At 33.2% G+C, this 14,871-nt stretch overlaps 2 protein-coding genes and 1 long non-coding RNA gene across 3 annotated transcripts in view; 2 read left to right on the forward strand and 1 right to left on the reverse strand.

Moving 5' to 3' along the window:
- The first annotated feature begins 870 nt into the window (after nucleotides 1-870).
- LOC100118348 (U3 small nucleolar RNA-associated protein 14 homolog A) lies at nucleotides 871-4,963 on the forward strand. Its single transcript, XM_008219188.4, has 6 exons — nucleotides 871-1,531; nucleotides 1,746-1,962; nucleotides 2,032-2,325; nucleotides 2,398-2,649; nucleotides 2,720-3,799; nucleotides 3,889-4,963. The coding sequence occupies exons 1-6, from the start codon at nucleotides 1,434-1,436 to the stop codon at nucleotides 4,309-4,311; spliced, it is 2,364 nt and encodes a 787-aa protein (XP_008217410.1). The 5' UTR covers nucleotides 871-1,433; the 3' UTR covers nucleotides 4,312-4,963.
- LOC116416228 lies at nucleotides 3,801-5,501 on the reverse strand. The gene is made up of 3 exons (XR_004226738.2): nucleotides 5,043-5,501; nucleotides 4,100-4,168; nucleotides 3,801-4,024 (listed from the first exon to the last, which is right to left on the reverse strand). It is a non-coding gene; the product is annotated as an uncharacterized LOC116416228 (long non-coding RNA).
- The window catches only part of LOC100120658 (S-adenosylmethionine decarboxylase proenzyme), a 231,299-nt gene continuing 221,567 nt past the window's right edge, over nucleotides 5,140-14,871 (forward strand). The window contains exon 1 of the mRNA XM_031923904.2: nucleotides 5,140-6,170. Within this exon, the coding sequence (XP_031779764.1) occupies nucleotides 5,974-6,170 (197 nt within the window). The 5' untranslated portion in view covers nucleotides 5,140-5,973. The remainder of the gene's footprint in view (nucleotides 6,171-14,871) is intronic.

Raw genomic sequence — 14,871 nt, forward strand, 5'->3', positions numbered from 1 at the left:
GCTCCCTCGGTGTGGAGCTATCGGAGTACTGTCTTTTGGGCGTGTCCTTAGCTTTACCCTCGAGGCTAGCTTTCTATTAGCGAGCCTGTTTCTTTTTTTTTCATACTCTATTGTTCCCGAGGTGGCACCAGTATTTGCTGCTGGGGCGGACCCCACAGACAATATATATTATTTAGTAGTACAAATTTAGATTATAAATTATTTTTATTTTATTATATTTATTTAATTATTTTAATATATTTGTTATAAATTATTATTATAAATATTACAAATATCAATAATATATATTATTTAGTATAGAAAAATCACTGCAATTTATAAGGATTAAAACACAAAATAAGCTTCTCATTGTGTAATAAAATTGTTTTTCTTATTTTATCAAATAACAGCAGGTAGCCTATACGTGTAAATGAGACATTATTTAGATTAATATATGATCTAGAAGTTATCATTATTAGGACAAGAAAAAATGGTTCAGTGGATGAGATAATAGATTGTGAAGTTGAGGATCAGGGATTAAGTCTCGGTTAAGGCAACGTTTTTTTTTCACTTTTTTACGGTCAATTTGTTTGAATAAGCATCAACAAATATATAATTTTCATAACTGTTTAGTAAGAACAAAATAATTTATTTCAGTTTAAACAAATACTTCAATTTTATGCGTGATTTCTGACGTGATTTTTAACGTGATTTATCAAGTGAGATACACATCTTCTATCACGTGATCGTGTGATGAATCGCGTGGTTTTTCATATCAATTTGCTGCGCATCATGTAGATGCAGAGCTTATGAGCTTAGGATTTATAATATGTTAGCAACTTGCTGTGCCTGGTGTAGATAGTTTTAAGAGACGTTAGTTTAATATTTTTATTTTTTCATTTGCATCTCGCTGTGCATGGGGTAGGTAGATTTAAGTTTGTGGGATGTATTAGCATTCACGTTTTATATTTAAGTCTCGGGTAACTAGATTTGGTACATATAGGATTCTTGTTTTTTAGTTTTAGAATGACATTTTTTTATCTCTCGACGCAGCCAAAAAATCTAGTCTCCCTGGGCGCAGCCACCGGTAATGCGAACATTTTCGAATTGATGCTGGGTCGCCGGATGGCTAACTTCAGGGGACAAAGAAGATTGTTTTTACCGCGATGCCCCCTGAAGTTGGCATTTGAGCAACCCCTCCGAATAATCGTGACCTCAGCACTGCACAAAGAGTGGGAATCGGTCGGTTCACTTCACCTCTCTATCTTACACCGTGTACAAAGCCTTAACTTGCGAATCTATAACTGTTTCTTGTTCTTTTTAGTGTGTGACGGGCCTAACTTCCGGAGTTCAGATCATTTACACACGTGTATAGTATATGATATATGTATTCCAATAGCTATGCAAATATATAAAAATGTCATTTGAGTAACAAATTATATTAAAAAAATAAAATGAGTGACTTAGATTACAATTGTGATAGTGATCAAGAATTATCTGAAAATCATTCAAAACTTATTGATGCAGTCAAGCAATTTGATAAAAATCAAAGGTACTATTATATTATATACTACATACATACAATATTTATTAGTCAAATTATAAGTTGTATCAAAATGCTATTGATTATTAGTAATCGTCATTATTTTCACTATTAATGTCTTAAAATTTTTTAACGATCACCTTTCGTTAATCTCATTATTAATAGACTGTAGGTTTTTTATTTTTATATTACCCTAAAATATGTCTTCTGTTTTTAATTGCAGAGTTAAAAAACCTGATAGGAGTGAACCTAGCTTAGAAGTTTCAGAATTTCATTTGGTTAAAAGTGGTATCACCAATCAAAATGCTGTTGAAATTGTAGATTTAGCCAAAATACTGGGGGAAAAGGAACATCATACTGATCTTGCTAATCAAATAAATGCTACAAAAATCAAAGCAAATGTTATACCAAAACCTACAGAAAAGCCAACTTCTGAAAGAGTATGTATATATATACGTATATGAAATTTAAATATTTTCTTCCACTATATAGTGAATATTTCCTTACAGATTAAGCGAGTAATAGGATTTGAAAATTCCAAGAAAGAGCTCACTAGATGGACTGGAATAATTGCCAGAAATCGTTCAGCAGCAAGTGTTGCTTTTCCGTTAAGCCAACATTCTATGAAACTAGAATCTTCAAATGAATATGTAAAACGGTTTTGTTTGCAATCGGAATTAGAACAGAAGCTTGCAGAATTAGAACCAGTTAAGAGTATACAAGATGATGAAGATAATTTTCCATTAACGTTACAAGAAATTTTAGAAAGTAGAAAAGAAGCTGCTAAGTTTAGAGCTCAACAGGTTCAATAAAGTTTTGTTCATATCAATTTTAAAAAATTCTGATGTATTTAATGATGAAAATTATTATTTCAGAGCTACAAAGAAGCTAAAGCACATCGACAGAATAAAATAAAAAGTAAAAAGTTTCATCGCATACAGCGAAAAGAAAGAATTAAAAAAGCTTTAAAAGAATTTGATGATTTACAGAAGATTGACCCTCATGCAGCTTTAGAAAAATTAGAACATTTAGAAAGATCAAGAGTTAAAGAACGAATGACATTACGGCACAAAAGTACAGGACAATGGGCAAAAAGTAAACAACTTAGAGCTAAATACGATAATCATGTAAGATAATTAATATTTTTTTATTGTTGCATTGATTTTTAGTTTAAAAAAATGTTTTACTTCTATTTAGAGTCGACAAATGTTAATAGAACAGTTATCTATCAGCAGAGAATTGACACAGAAAAGAAAAACAGATGAAGATAGCGAAGAAGATGATGATAATCGTGACCGGCTGACAGGTTTACAAATCAATGATAAAGATAATCCTTGGATAAAGTCAGCAAACAGCCAGTCAGAATTAGACGAATTTATTATAGGTTATCGAAAATATTGGGACGAATTAAGTAAAATGAAAAATGAAAATACCCTAAGTAAAGATAGCAATACAAAAATTGTAAATGACTTGTGTAAAAATGATAAAGATTTGGAAGAATTAGGAAAGACAAATGTATGTGCAAGTGATAATTCAGAGAAAAAAGTAATTATTAAATATAACGGTTATAATAAGTCAAGTTCAGAACTACACAAGCTAAAGGAAAGAACTTGTGGCAAGAAAAAACTTCATAAGAATTCAAAGGTTAAGCTTGGCAACAGATTAATTAAAAAAATTTTGAAAATCAAAACATTTAAAGAAAAGTCTGGTACATCAAGTTGGTTGGTTTCTTCTACAGGTACTCAAAAAAACAATATTATCAATAGGATCAAAGATGTTGATATTGATGAAATCTTTGAATCAGTCAATGATAAATTGCAAAAAAAACTTGGAAATAAACGTTCAAAGTTGGAACGCATGCTTGACCAAGAATCTAAATATATAACAAAAATAGAAAACAAAAAAAAAAAAGATATCTCTACATGTGATATCGAAAAATTAAGTTTAAAAGGGCAAAGAAACTTAAAAGTCATAATTGATAAACAAATGGAAGAAACTGAAAGTTTAGAGTCATCAAATGTGAATTTACAGACTAATCAAATAATGAAAAAAACTGATTTTGATGATTGCAAAATATTAAACTCAAAGACCATTGAAATAGATCCTAACAAATTTATAAATATGAAACCAAAATCCTTAAAAACTTTTATACCTGATAATGTTGGAGGAGAAGATGAAACCATAGATAATGAAGATGTAATCGATCAACGTGAAATAATAAGTGAAGCTTTTGCTGATGATAATGTGGAAGAGTTCAGGGATGAAAAAAGAGAAGAGGTAAATAACATTTTTTTAATATTATAAAGTAATTTACTAATGATAATTTATACTCAATTTTCTATTAAAAAATTAATGATAATCTATAGATGAAAAAGAGCAAACCCAATGATATGGATTTAAGCCTGCCTGGCTGGGGCAATTGGGGTGGCCAAGACATTAAACAATCTTCACGTAGAAAACGACGCTTCATCATAAAGGTATCTAAAGTAGAATCACGACGTGCTGAAAATAAAGGTGATGTCGTGATAATCGAAGAAAAAAATGCAAAAATTAAGCAACATCTTGTGAGTGAGTTACCGTTTCCCTTCACCAGTGTACAAGATTTTGAAGCAAGCGTGAGAGCTCCATTGGGACGTAATTTTGTACCTGAAAAGATTTTTAACAAACTTATACAACCTCCCATTAAAACTAAGATGGGGAAGATTATTGAGCCCATGACAGAGAACGTACTAATAAAAACTGAAAATTTAATGAAAAGAAAAAAAAATATAAAAAATGTCAAAGGGTAAATTAGAAATATTATAAAAGCTTGAGTAAGGAGATAATGTAAAAAATGAATAAAAGTCTAATGAGCAATATTTATTTAAGTACCTATGTATTATAATATTTTTGTTACTCAGTGTTATTGTTGTTACAATAAAATAGAAAAATTCTTATTACTTTTAGAAAACTGCACTATAAGATAATCCAATTTCGAACATGGATATAAGCAAATGGTTTTTATTTAAAATAACAAATTAATATTTATGATAAAGTGCACATAGAATGAAGGTTGCAAGTCTCGAATAAAAACTATTACTTACTTATTAATTTACTTGATATTTTGAAACTTGAAATTTTCCTTCAAAATTTAATTATTATGTTCAACAAACTATAGTTATCATAATGATTCGAAAAAGAAAAAAATTGAGTCTATTATTAAGTTTAGTTACAAAATAAGATTATACAATTTGTATCAGAGGTGCTCATGGCAATGCACCAATGTGATATCGTACAGTATAGCTGATAAATATGTCAACATATATGGTATTGACTGTGTATCAGTATTAATCTGCTAATTGTTCATCACAGGCTGCACATTCAGGCTATCAAACAATGTATTCCTTGTTTCTACTTATAAGTACTGCTCTTAACATTAAAATGGCAAATTAATTAAAATCACTGAGAGAGTTTAAGAGGTATTTAAAATTCATTTTATATGGGTATTCATTCTTTAGCGATCTCAAGTTCTTATACCTACTCAGTTTCCTATTGAACAAGTTTCTTGTGGTCTTATTGCAGGGCTGGACTTGGTCATGTTACGACTTTGCACGCTGCGCGCGTCTTCTGCTCATGATAGTCGCGCCGCTGTGGAATGGAAACCGCTGATAAACCTCATGTCAGTGCGAAAACAGTACTTACTATTCCACATATTCCTAGGCTTTTTTGCACAAGCAGCTCTTGCATGTAACCTGCGCACGAAGATTACTTTTGTCTCATTAGTTTTATCCGTTGGTCGTCGGTGCTTATTTCTGTTCTCATGTCAATGCATTTATAAAGCTACCATATAATAAGGGTATCCAGTGCGTATTATCCTTATGTAGGCTATAACGCATTATAACATGATTTTTTTATATTAAGTATTACAGATGTGTGCGATAAAACTGCAGTGTATTTCCATTTATGTGCAGTTAAGAGTTCAAACGCAATTATACAAATCAGACATCAAAGCTCGCTATATAGCTATATAGATAGAAATTCAGTGAGATGAAGCGAGAGAGGGGAGAGTGAGAAAGCGGCCGAGTAGATAATACCTATATAAAACCGAGACAACTCGGAGCAGTAGCTCATTCGCGACCGAGTCGTCAACGGAGAAAGACGCCTGCAAGCAAATCCATAAGCCTGTTAAGAAATTTAATACAGCAGGCGCATTTCGATCTTGATTCTTGAGCTTGGCTGTTGATCAGCTTTCGTGAGAAATCCCAAACGCAGTAAATAGATTTACACACGTGGGTTTGTGTGTTTGTGAGAGCGTGCGTTGTAAGTGATAATACAAAGGTAGCGTGCGACTTAACAAGTGCAAAAATAAGTGACTTTATAGGCATCTATTTGTTATCGATTCAGCGAATTGCCGAATTAAGTAGGTATAATAAGTGCGCGTTAGAACGATCAACAATAGCGGCTGGACAACCATGGCGGAGTTTTTAGTTGACAGCAGCGAGAGCACGACCGAGCTGAAGACTAATGGCAAGGTCGAAAATGGTTTAAGCGATAGCAACGAGGCAGTTGAAAGCGTGCAGTTCTTTGAGGGTGTCGAAAAATTGCTGGAGATTTGGTTTACTAGCACTGACGGCAATAACAGCAAACGAGATCTTAGACAGATTCCCCGGTAAGTTGTTCTGTATAAGTCTTCTCTCTCTCTCTCTCTCTCTCTCTCTCTCTCTCTCTCTCTCTCTCTCTCTCTCTCTCTCTCTCTCTCTCTTCCCCCTCTCACTCGTACACACAAAATTCCGCGCGCACACACGTAGGTTAACTCTTACACACAAACGTAATATACTTCTGTTCTCCCCTAAGTGCGCGCGTGCGACCTTGGCATCAAAGATCTGCGCGCTCGTTAACACTAATATCATTTTAACCCTCATATGCAATTCATGTATGTGTAAAAGCATGATCGTAACTAATGCGATTGATTTTCTTGAGTTTGCTTTAACTCTACGTCTCTAATCTGTTACTTTTTTTACTTTGGAGTTGCCGAGTTTTTCACAAATATAAATCTGGCTATTCGGGTTTTTGAATTTACGAATTCTTTAACGAATCGTAGTAAATGATATACATTTGCGCAATGGCAAAATGTTCAATTTTTCTGTGGACATTCAACATTTCTAGTTAACCCACCATCTCCTCTTCTCTTCTTACCTATCCTAAGGATGTGTGTATGTCCGTATAATACACACGCACACTCACCACACACACACATATATACACACACACAAGGAACTGCGCACCTAAATCTGTATATGGATTATTCATCTGCAAAAGGGCGACTGCGATTAGTGTCGAATTCCATTCCATCTATTAAAGGGAGACTGCGATTAATATGGAATTAAAGCTTTATATAGCTAAATTCAGAGCGTTATTAATGAATTTTATTCAAGCATCAATCGAAAAAGTTATAAGGAGTGCTTAAGAGCGCGTAGCGAGCTTTTCTTAAAATCTAGTCATCCAATAAAAAATGAATCGCGGCAAAAATGACATGTCTTTGTTATAACCAGCAAAATCAAGTGCGCTATGTGAATTTTACTAATATCTGAACAATACCAAAAATGTTTTTTACAAAAAATTATAGTTATATATCACACAAAAATTATTATTTATTTTAATTTTTTATTTAAAAGAGATATAAAATTGTAGCTGTGTTAATTTTTTGCATGATTATTTTATGCATGCCCCAAAATGATTAGTGAATTTAAAAAAAATGAATTGTTTTGTTAGTACCCTTGAATTATTCAAATCGAAAAATTTAATCATCAGAATTCGAATCAGGTGTATGTTTTTCAAACAATGAAAAATAGCTTTATCAGCGATATCAATACAACTAGTTATTTTTTTGTTCAAAGGAAAGGTTTTCGAATTTGTTTGTTTTCTGAAGAAGCTAAGGTAGTATTTAAGCTATAGGTAATATCTAAAAGTTTACTGTAGTTGGTCATATTTAATGATGCTGAATTTGAAAATTCTAATCTCCAAATGAGGACCGCGCGGAGCGTACGTTAATGCACCTGGTAAACTTAAAAGTACATTTAGAAAATTTGAATGATTTGAAAAAATACTTAGTTATGTCATGCGCGCTATATCATTAATGCACCAGTGAGATATACGTATAGCCTAATAGTATATTGTGTATACCAAGGGCGTGAAATGGGTTTTTTAGACCGATAGGATTTGCGAGCAATTAATGAGCTGCAGACGAGTTCTGCAAATACAAGAGGTCAAAAAGCTCGCTTAGTCCTCGGTACACACCATAGTTATACCATAGTTTATAACGCATGTATTGATTTCCGTGTTTTTCGTGCCTATAAACAAAACTAAAATGACCTTTATTTTCTATACAGGTACAGTCACTGAACAACATAATTTCAAAAGATGCGCAACAATATGGCTGCGGGTCTCGTCTTAATTGAACTCCGAAAACAAGATTAGGACAGTCATGGCGTCAGATATCTGTTTCCTAACACTAATGATCGATCTGAGTAGTCCAATTAACACATCGCCCGCCGCCATATTATGGTGCGACATTTAAAGTTATTTTGTCCGGTGACAGCGCATATACCTTATGTATTTAAACAAATGTATGTTTGCATGTTTGAATACATAATTTTCAATCAATTTTACAACTTTTCAAAAAGTTGGCATTTCTTTGCCAGCTTTTTTTAGGCTAGTCAAAAAAAGGCCACATTAAGGGGATGTCGTTCCAAAAAACACTGTTTTTCTATTACATAATAGTATATTGTGTACCAAGGGCGTAAAGTGGGCTTTTTTAGGCCGAGTGTGGATTTTGCAGTGCGAGTCAGCCCGAGCCGAAGGCTGACTCGCCTTGACTCGTACTGCAAAATCCACGAGGCCAAAAAGCCCACTTAGCCCTTGGTGCACACCATATTTTATGTAACGCGCGGACGTATTTTCGCGTTTTTTCGTACGTGTTAAGAGGGACTGATGTGACTATTTTTTGACACGGCAACCGTGCTCTTGTCTTATTCAAACATTATATAAAAGTCAAATTCATTTTTGTTTTTTTTTTTTTGTAAATAAATAATTGATTTTAACAGTACCGAATTTATAATGAGAAAATTGGAAAAAATGAAATAAAGTATTATGTAAAGGGTTTGAATGAAAAAAATAAGAAATTTCGACAATGTTAATTTATATTTAGTTATAAATGATATATTGTTCAAGAACATAACAGTTTGTACATTTTTTATTTAATAATAAATAATGCAAATTTATCAAAATCAACTTTTTTTTTAATTTACAAAAAAAAATTTTGCGGGCAATAAAGGCCATTATTGCCCGCAAACAGCGGGCAATAAAGACCATTATTGCCCGCTGTTTGAATATGCGGACAATAAAGGTTTTTATTGCCCGCTAAAATAACTTTTTTGCCCGCCGGTCAAAAAAGAGTCACTTTAGTCCCTATTAATAGGTACGAAAAACGCGAAAATCGTTCGCGTGTTACATAAAATTTTGTAAATGAAGTTTGCAAATGAAAAACCGAGTCTGTAGCGCCGTAGTGTTAAGTTTAATGAATCGTTCTACCGAAAGAAAAATTCGATCGGACTTTCTGTTTTTCTAGAAGTTTGGAATTACAAAATACCTCGTGGCGGATTTGCGAAGCTTTTGAGTCGACATCCCCTTAAAGCCGCTTCTTAAGTCAGAAAACGTGGAGATCGTGCATATAATACGAAATAGTCTATTGTGTACCAAGAGCGCAAATTAAACTTTTTTTAGTCCCAAAGCGGAGTTTTCAATAATTATTAGGTATGTTCAAAATTCATTGCAATTACTTTTTCGTGAGCGATTGATTGGGGTTATCAAGAGTACTTCTGGCACTGAAGAAGCTATTTTTCAATTACTAAAAAACAAATTAAAAGAAGTTGGTATTGATATTAAAAAATGCATTGGATGTTCTACTGATGGAGCTGCTAATATGAGGGGAGCGTATAATGGCTTAAATAGTTGGCTCAGTTCAATATCACAAGGTCAAAATTTTATTTGGTGCTATTCACATCGATTAAATTTAGTTATTTGTGATATGACTAAAAGTATTCCTAAAGTTTCTACAGTATTTGGACTACTAAACTCCTGTGCAGCGTTTTTGCGAGAATCTTATCAAAGGCTGGATGTATGGAAAAAAAATTGCTATAACAGAAAACGTTTAAATTTAATTGGAGAAACTAGATGGTGGGCTAAGGATATGTCTCTTCGTAAAATATTCGGAACCTTTTGCGATCCATCGAGTAGTTTATTTGTTGAATCAATTTTAACGTTGGAAGAAATGCATGCTGACAAAATTGGTAGTAATAATAATGCTCACTATCTATCAGAAACGAATAGAGCAAGTTTGACATCTTTTGAAACAATTCTCATAGCAAAAACATTTTTAAGAATATTTATTTTTAACACTATTTGCAATCACAACTCCTCTTTCGAAATATCTCCAAACATCTGGTCTAGATATTTTAGCTGCCTATGGAATGGTACAGAAAAGTCTGGAACAGTTAAAATGCATTCAAGATGATTTTGAAACTGTAAAAAAAGAATCTATTCAATTTATTCAGTGGGCAAACTCAACATTAGAGAAACGTGATAGTTGTATAGTAGTAAGTGAAACTTTCAAAGAAACTAGAATTAGAAAAAAGAAAAGATTGGATGGTGAAAGTAGATTTCAGCAATAAATGGGAAAAATTTAAAAACTACTTTAGAAGACGAGTATTTACTAAGTGAGAACTTTGACTTAATTGACAAAGAAATCGAAGATGAATCAGATTTGATACCTAATAAAGAATGTGATCTTCTTCTTCTTCTTCTTTTACTGGCAATGAGATAACTCGTGCTGCCATCACCCGGTAGTTAGAGTGTGATCTTACTTATGAAGCCAAACCATGTATCGAAACCAAAGATGATGTAGATACGAGAACGTCTTGCATAAAAAACAAATGTAATGATCGCATCGTTTGTTGTTATAAAGTGTTGTATAAATATAATTTGTATCAATGCGCTTACCCAAATCTGACAATAGCTTATAAATATTTGTTAACTCCTTCAATTACTCAAGTTTTACGTGAAAAAACATTTTCAATTTTAAAATATATAATATACAATATTTCAATTTAAAATATATATATATATATATATATATATATATATATATATATATATATATAATATTTCAATTTTAAAATATATAATATACTTAATAGGTTACGAAGTACATTAACGCAAGAACATTTAGAGACTTTTATGCTTATGACGGTCGAAAAAGAAATGTTATATTCATTAAAAACTGATGAAATTATTGACACATTTGGAGAACGTAATAATTTATTACGTACACTATTATTAGAATGATAATAATTTACTCACGTCAATAAATGTTTTTTTGTAAATTCAAATATCTATACTTGTGTTTTCGTACTGTTATGATCATATAAAATTATAGTTACAATTTAATAACTTCATTTTATTCCTTATTTACAAGATTTTGTAAATGTATGTTGTCAGCTAATTACTGTGTTGGAAAAAGGTGGGTATTGGAGCTTCGTAATTGGCATATAGTGATTTAATTTTTTAAACTCGCTGCGTCAGAGTAGGTCAGTTCAGGAGCTCAGGGTGTAACGTATATTAATTTTTAAAACTCGGCACGTGTGGGGTGGATGGGTTTAGAGGCTTAGAGTTTCGCACGTAACAGTTCGATTTTTAAAACTTGCTGCGCTTGGGTTAGGTGGGTTTAGGGGATAGAAGAAGTTCAATTATGGCACACATAGGTTTTTCGGAAACAAACATCCCGCAAACCGCAAGGCTCGGCACAATGATGGCAACACGACGACATTCGTGCCGCACGCGAGATTGCCAGGTGCCGGCGGGGATTTGGCGCTGTCAGAGTGCTAGCAGAATGCCTGCTGGGAGTGCTGCTCGCCATGACAGCATTCTGTTGGAACGAAATTCCCGCAGAATGCTGACTTTGTTGGCTGCGAAACGTAGAAAATGTTCAGCCGCACAATTCACAAAATAAGGCTTTTCAATGGATTATATTTTAAGGCTGTTGATTTTGTTAATTTGGGCTATTACTTATCCACCGGACTTTGTTCGTTGTCAATTTTCACTAATCATATTATTATGACTACTCTTTCATGACTACCGAATTTATAGCAGCCTGCCAGTTTCGCACCTTACACGAAATAAGCGGCGAATATCAATGTTGTTAAACGCGTTGATAATAATTCTGGTTATTGTTTATTACGATTACTTGCAACTTTATTAATATCAACAGCTACTCGCAGTATATAAGAACACAATTGTCCATGACTTGTAACAAGTGTTCGTGGTCGAGTGGTAAAGTGCCAGCCTGCTAACCGAAAGGTTCAGGGTTCTATCCCCGCTCGGGTATAATTTTTTTCTTTTTTCTTAATTTAAGTGCCGGCACAATGCCGCCATTTCCGTGTCCCGGAGCAGGGGTACCTGGACGTCACGCGTGGCCCATTCCGTGCAGTCTCAGTGCCGTCATTCGGCCGACATCATGTTATCGGGGCGGGGTTATCTTTCAAAATTGAAAACCACGACCCAAAGCTTAAAATTGTTTTGAATTTTTTAATAGCTTCTGAACTGTAAATCAAAAACTATTGATATGTACTCTTTTTGAAAATGTTAAGAGCTGATTAATAAGTTCAAGCAATATTTATTGTGTTATTACTTTAATTGACTGACTTGAGATTTTGGTCCAAAATCACCGATACCAAGCAAAATGTGAAATTCGTATCTAATGTACTCGCAGCCTCAATTAATGTTCGAATGGGTTCATTTTTAGTTTTGATGAGCAAGGCATTTTGCACTATTATTATGTTAATATGCACAATGTCTATTAATTTCTTCAATCAGATAGTATGACATGATTGAATAAAAATTGATGACTTGGTACGGTCAAGTGAAATGAAGCTCACTGCATGCATATCATATGAACTTTGAAACTGTGGGTATTCATTGAAATATAAAATTGTCTAGGATTGTGGTAATTCCCAAACACTGCTGCTTTTTTATTCTAAACGATAATCTCTACTGAAGCGCGATAAGTAATTTTAATTTAAGCGATGCTCATGTCACCCGAAACTGACAGTTCAGTAGATTTTACTGAAGTCTGCGGTAGCATTGACTGAAGGGGCGCCCTCTGTAGTTTTACTTAAGTCGCTACAGTAAATTCAACGTTTTTTTTTCTCCGAGTACAGTCACACGGTTTGTCATTTACGGTTACTCACACAATCAGCTGATCTCAATACATGATTTCAATATGACGCGTCATAATGTCACGACACTCGTCACAATAAGTAAATTATTCATAGTAGATTGCGCGGAAATTTAATTTAATTTGAAACTCAATATTTTCATAACTTGTATAAAACGACAATAATCACGAACAAAATTATTTTAGTTATTATTTACATTATTGATTCTGTTAAGATTGACAATATTATTATATTATATATTTTTTTTATTATTGTACTATCATACTCAATATTAGTTCACTCTACGTGAGGTAGATTGATTTATAAGCTTACGGGATTTGCCGGTAATTTTTACTGAAAAATTCTTTCCGTGTACTAACCGAACAGTTTTTCGTCACTTGCGAGTGGAGTTTACGAGACACCCCCTAGTGGCAGTAAGTGAACAGACGAATTTCTGTCGTCGGGTTAAATTACGACAAATTTTTTAGCTCTGTCGATAACTTTTTACCGACGGAACACAGCGAGTCAGAGTGAAGTACAATTTTTACTATATTAGTATAGCAATTTTTGATAAATGTACAGTAAATTTTCATACAAACATACTAAATTTTCTGCATAGGTCGAGTTTGTGGCCCGATTAGTATACGGTATAGTAATTTTTAGTGATACATTTCTCTCCGTTTAGGTGGGTTTAGCATATACACTGAGAGAAATATATATTAAAATTTACTACATATGTAGGAAAAATTACTATATTAGATAGTAACGGCAGGTCATACTCGCTCCATGACGATTTTTACTATATTCATAGTAAAAATTATTTTAAGAATTTCTCCGTGTGCCAGAATTTGAGGTTATAAAGTTGATTTATGCAGTAATCAGAGACCAAAATCTATAATTTTTTGTTTATCTGGTATTATTAAGTGATAAAACATCATTCGCTGCTATTATTTATTAATTTTCGTCAATTTATTATTAATATTAACTCGCGAGTAAATGTGATTAATATATCAGATTTGAAATTTAATACATAACAGTACTGTTTGGGTCAGCGCGCTCGACTCCCATTCCAGAGGTCCAGGTTCGATTCCCGTCGCCGCAGAAAAATTTCTTTCGCTCATTTATTTCTTTCACTTAACAACATTACATATCAATAATAATAATAATAATCATATTCGAATAAGCGCGTAAAATTGGCCAGCAAAAAAAAAATTAAATTTTTAAAAATTTCATTTCTGTATAGAAATTACTATCTGAGATAGTAAAATTTAATACAAAGCAAGTATAACCGTCCGTTACTATATAATACAGTATTTTTTCCTGCATATGTAGTAAATTTTAATATCTAGTTTTCTCAGTGTAGGAGTTCAGTTTTTAAACTCGCTGCGTGTGGGGTAGGTGGGTTTACCGTATAGAAATTTAATTTTTGAGAATAGAATAGAATTTGATGTATAAAAGGGCCGATAGCCGCGTAAAATCACAGGGCCGGTCATAGAATCCCAGCACGCCCCTGACGAGTACTGTAATATCCACATTAGGTCAAATAGCCTGCTTAGACCTTGATGCACACCATACTCTATTCTTGCTCCAATAAATGCGTAAGAATATTCAAAAAAGCCTTTCATCGCTGGTCGAAAAATGCATGGAGCCATTTTTCGCCCATCACCAGTGATACGAGGTATATAGTAGCTTTAAACTGATATCGATTTCTACCAGGGTTTTAATTTTCGCGTTTTTTGTGCCTATAAGAGAGTTTCATCCATATATAAATGTGTCTACACAAGATCCATTGTATGAAATTATATTTATATATGTGTCAGAACATGTTTAGGACACCCTTTTTAGGTCTAAAAACGCGGAAATATATTTGTTATAATATTATTCATAGGTGTATCAGTGGTACACCTTTTAAATAAAATTATAACAAATATAATAAGCCACAACTATATGCGTTGGTATTATGTAGCGTCTGTCGTGACGAGTAAACGCATGCGCAAAAAGTTATAAAATATACGTTAGTGGTCGATCCGAGTTATCGGCGAGATTTCTCGAGTATTTCTAGTCGGGATTCTACCGAATGAATCTGCCGAGCCGCTAATA

Source organism: Nasonia vitripennis, assembly GCF_009193385.2.
Source record: "Nasonia vitripennis strain AsymCx chromosome 2 unlocalized genomic scaffold, Nvit_psr_1.1 chr2_random0001, whole genome shotgun sequence".
Lineage (NCBI taxonomy): Eukaryota > Metazoa > Arthropoda > Insecta > Hymenoptera > Pteromalidae > Nasonia > Nasonia vitripennis.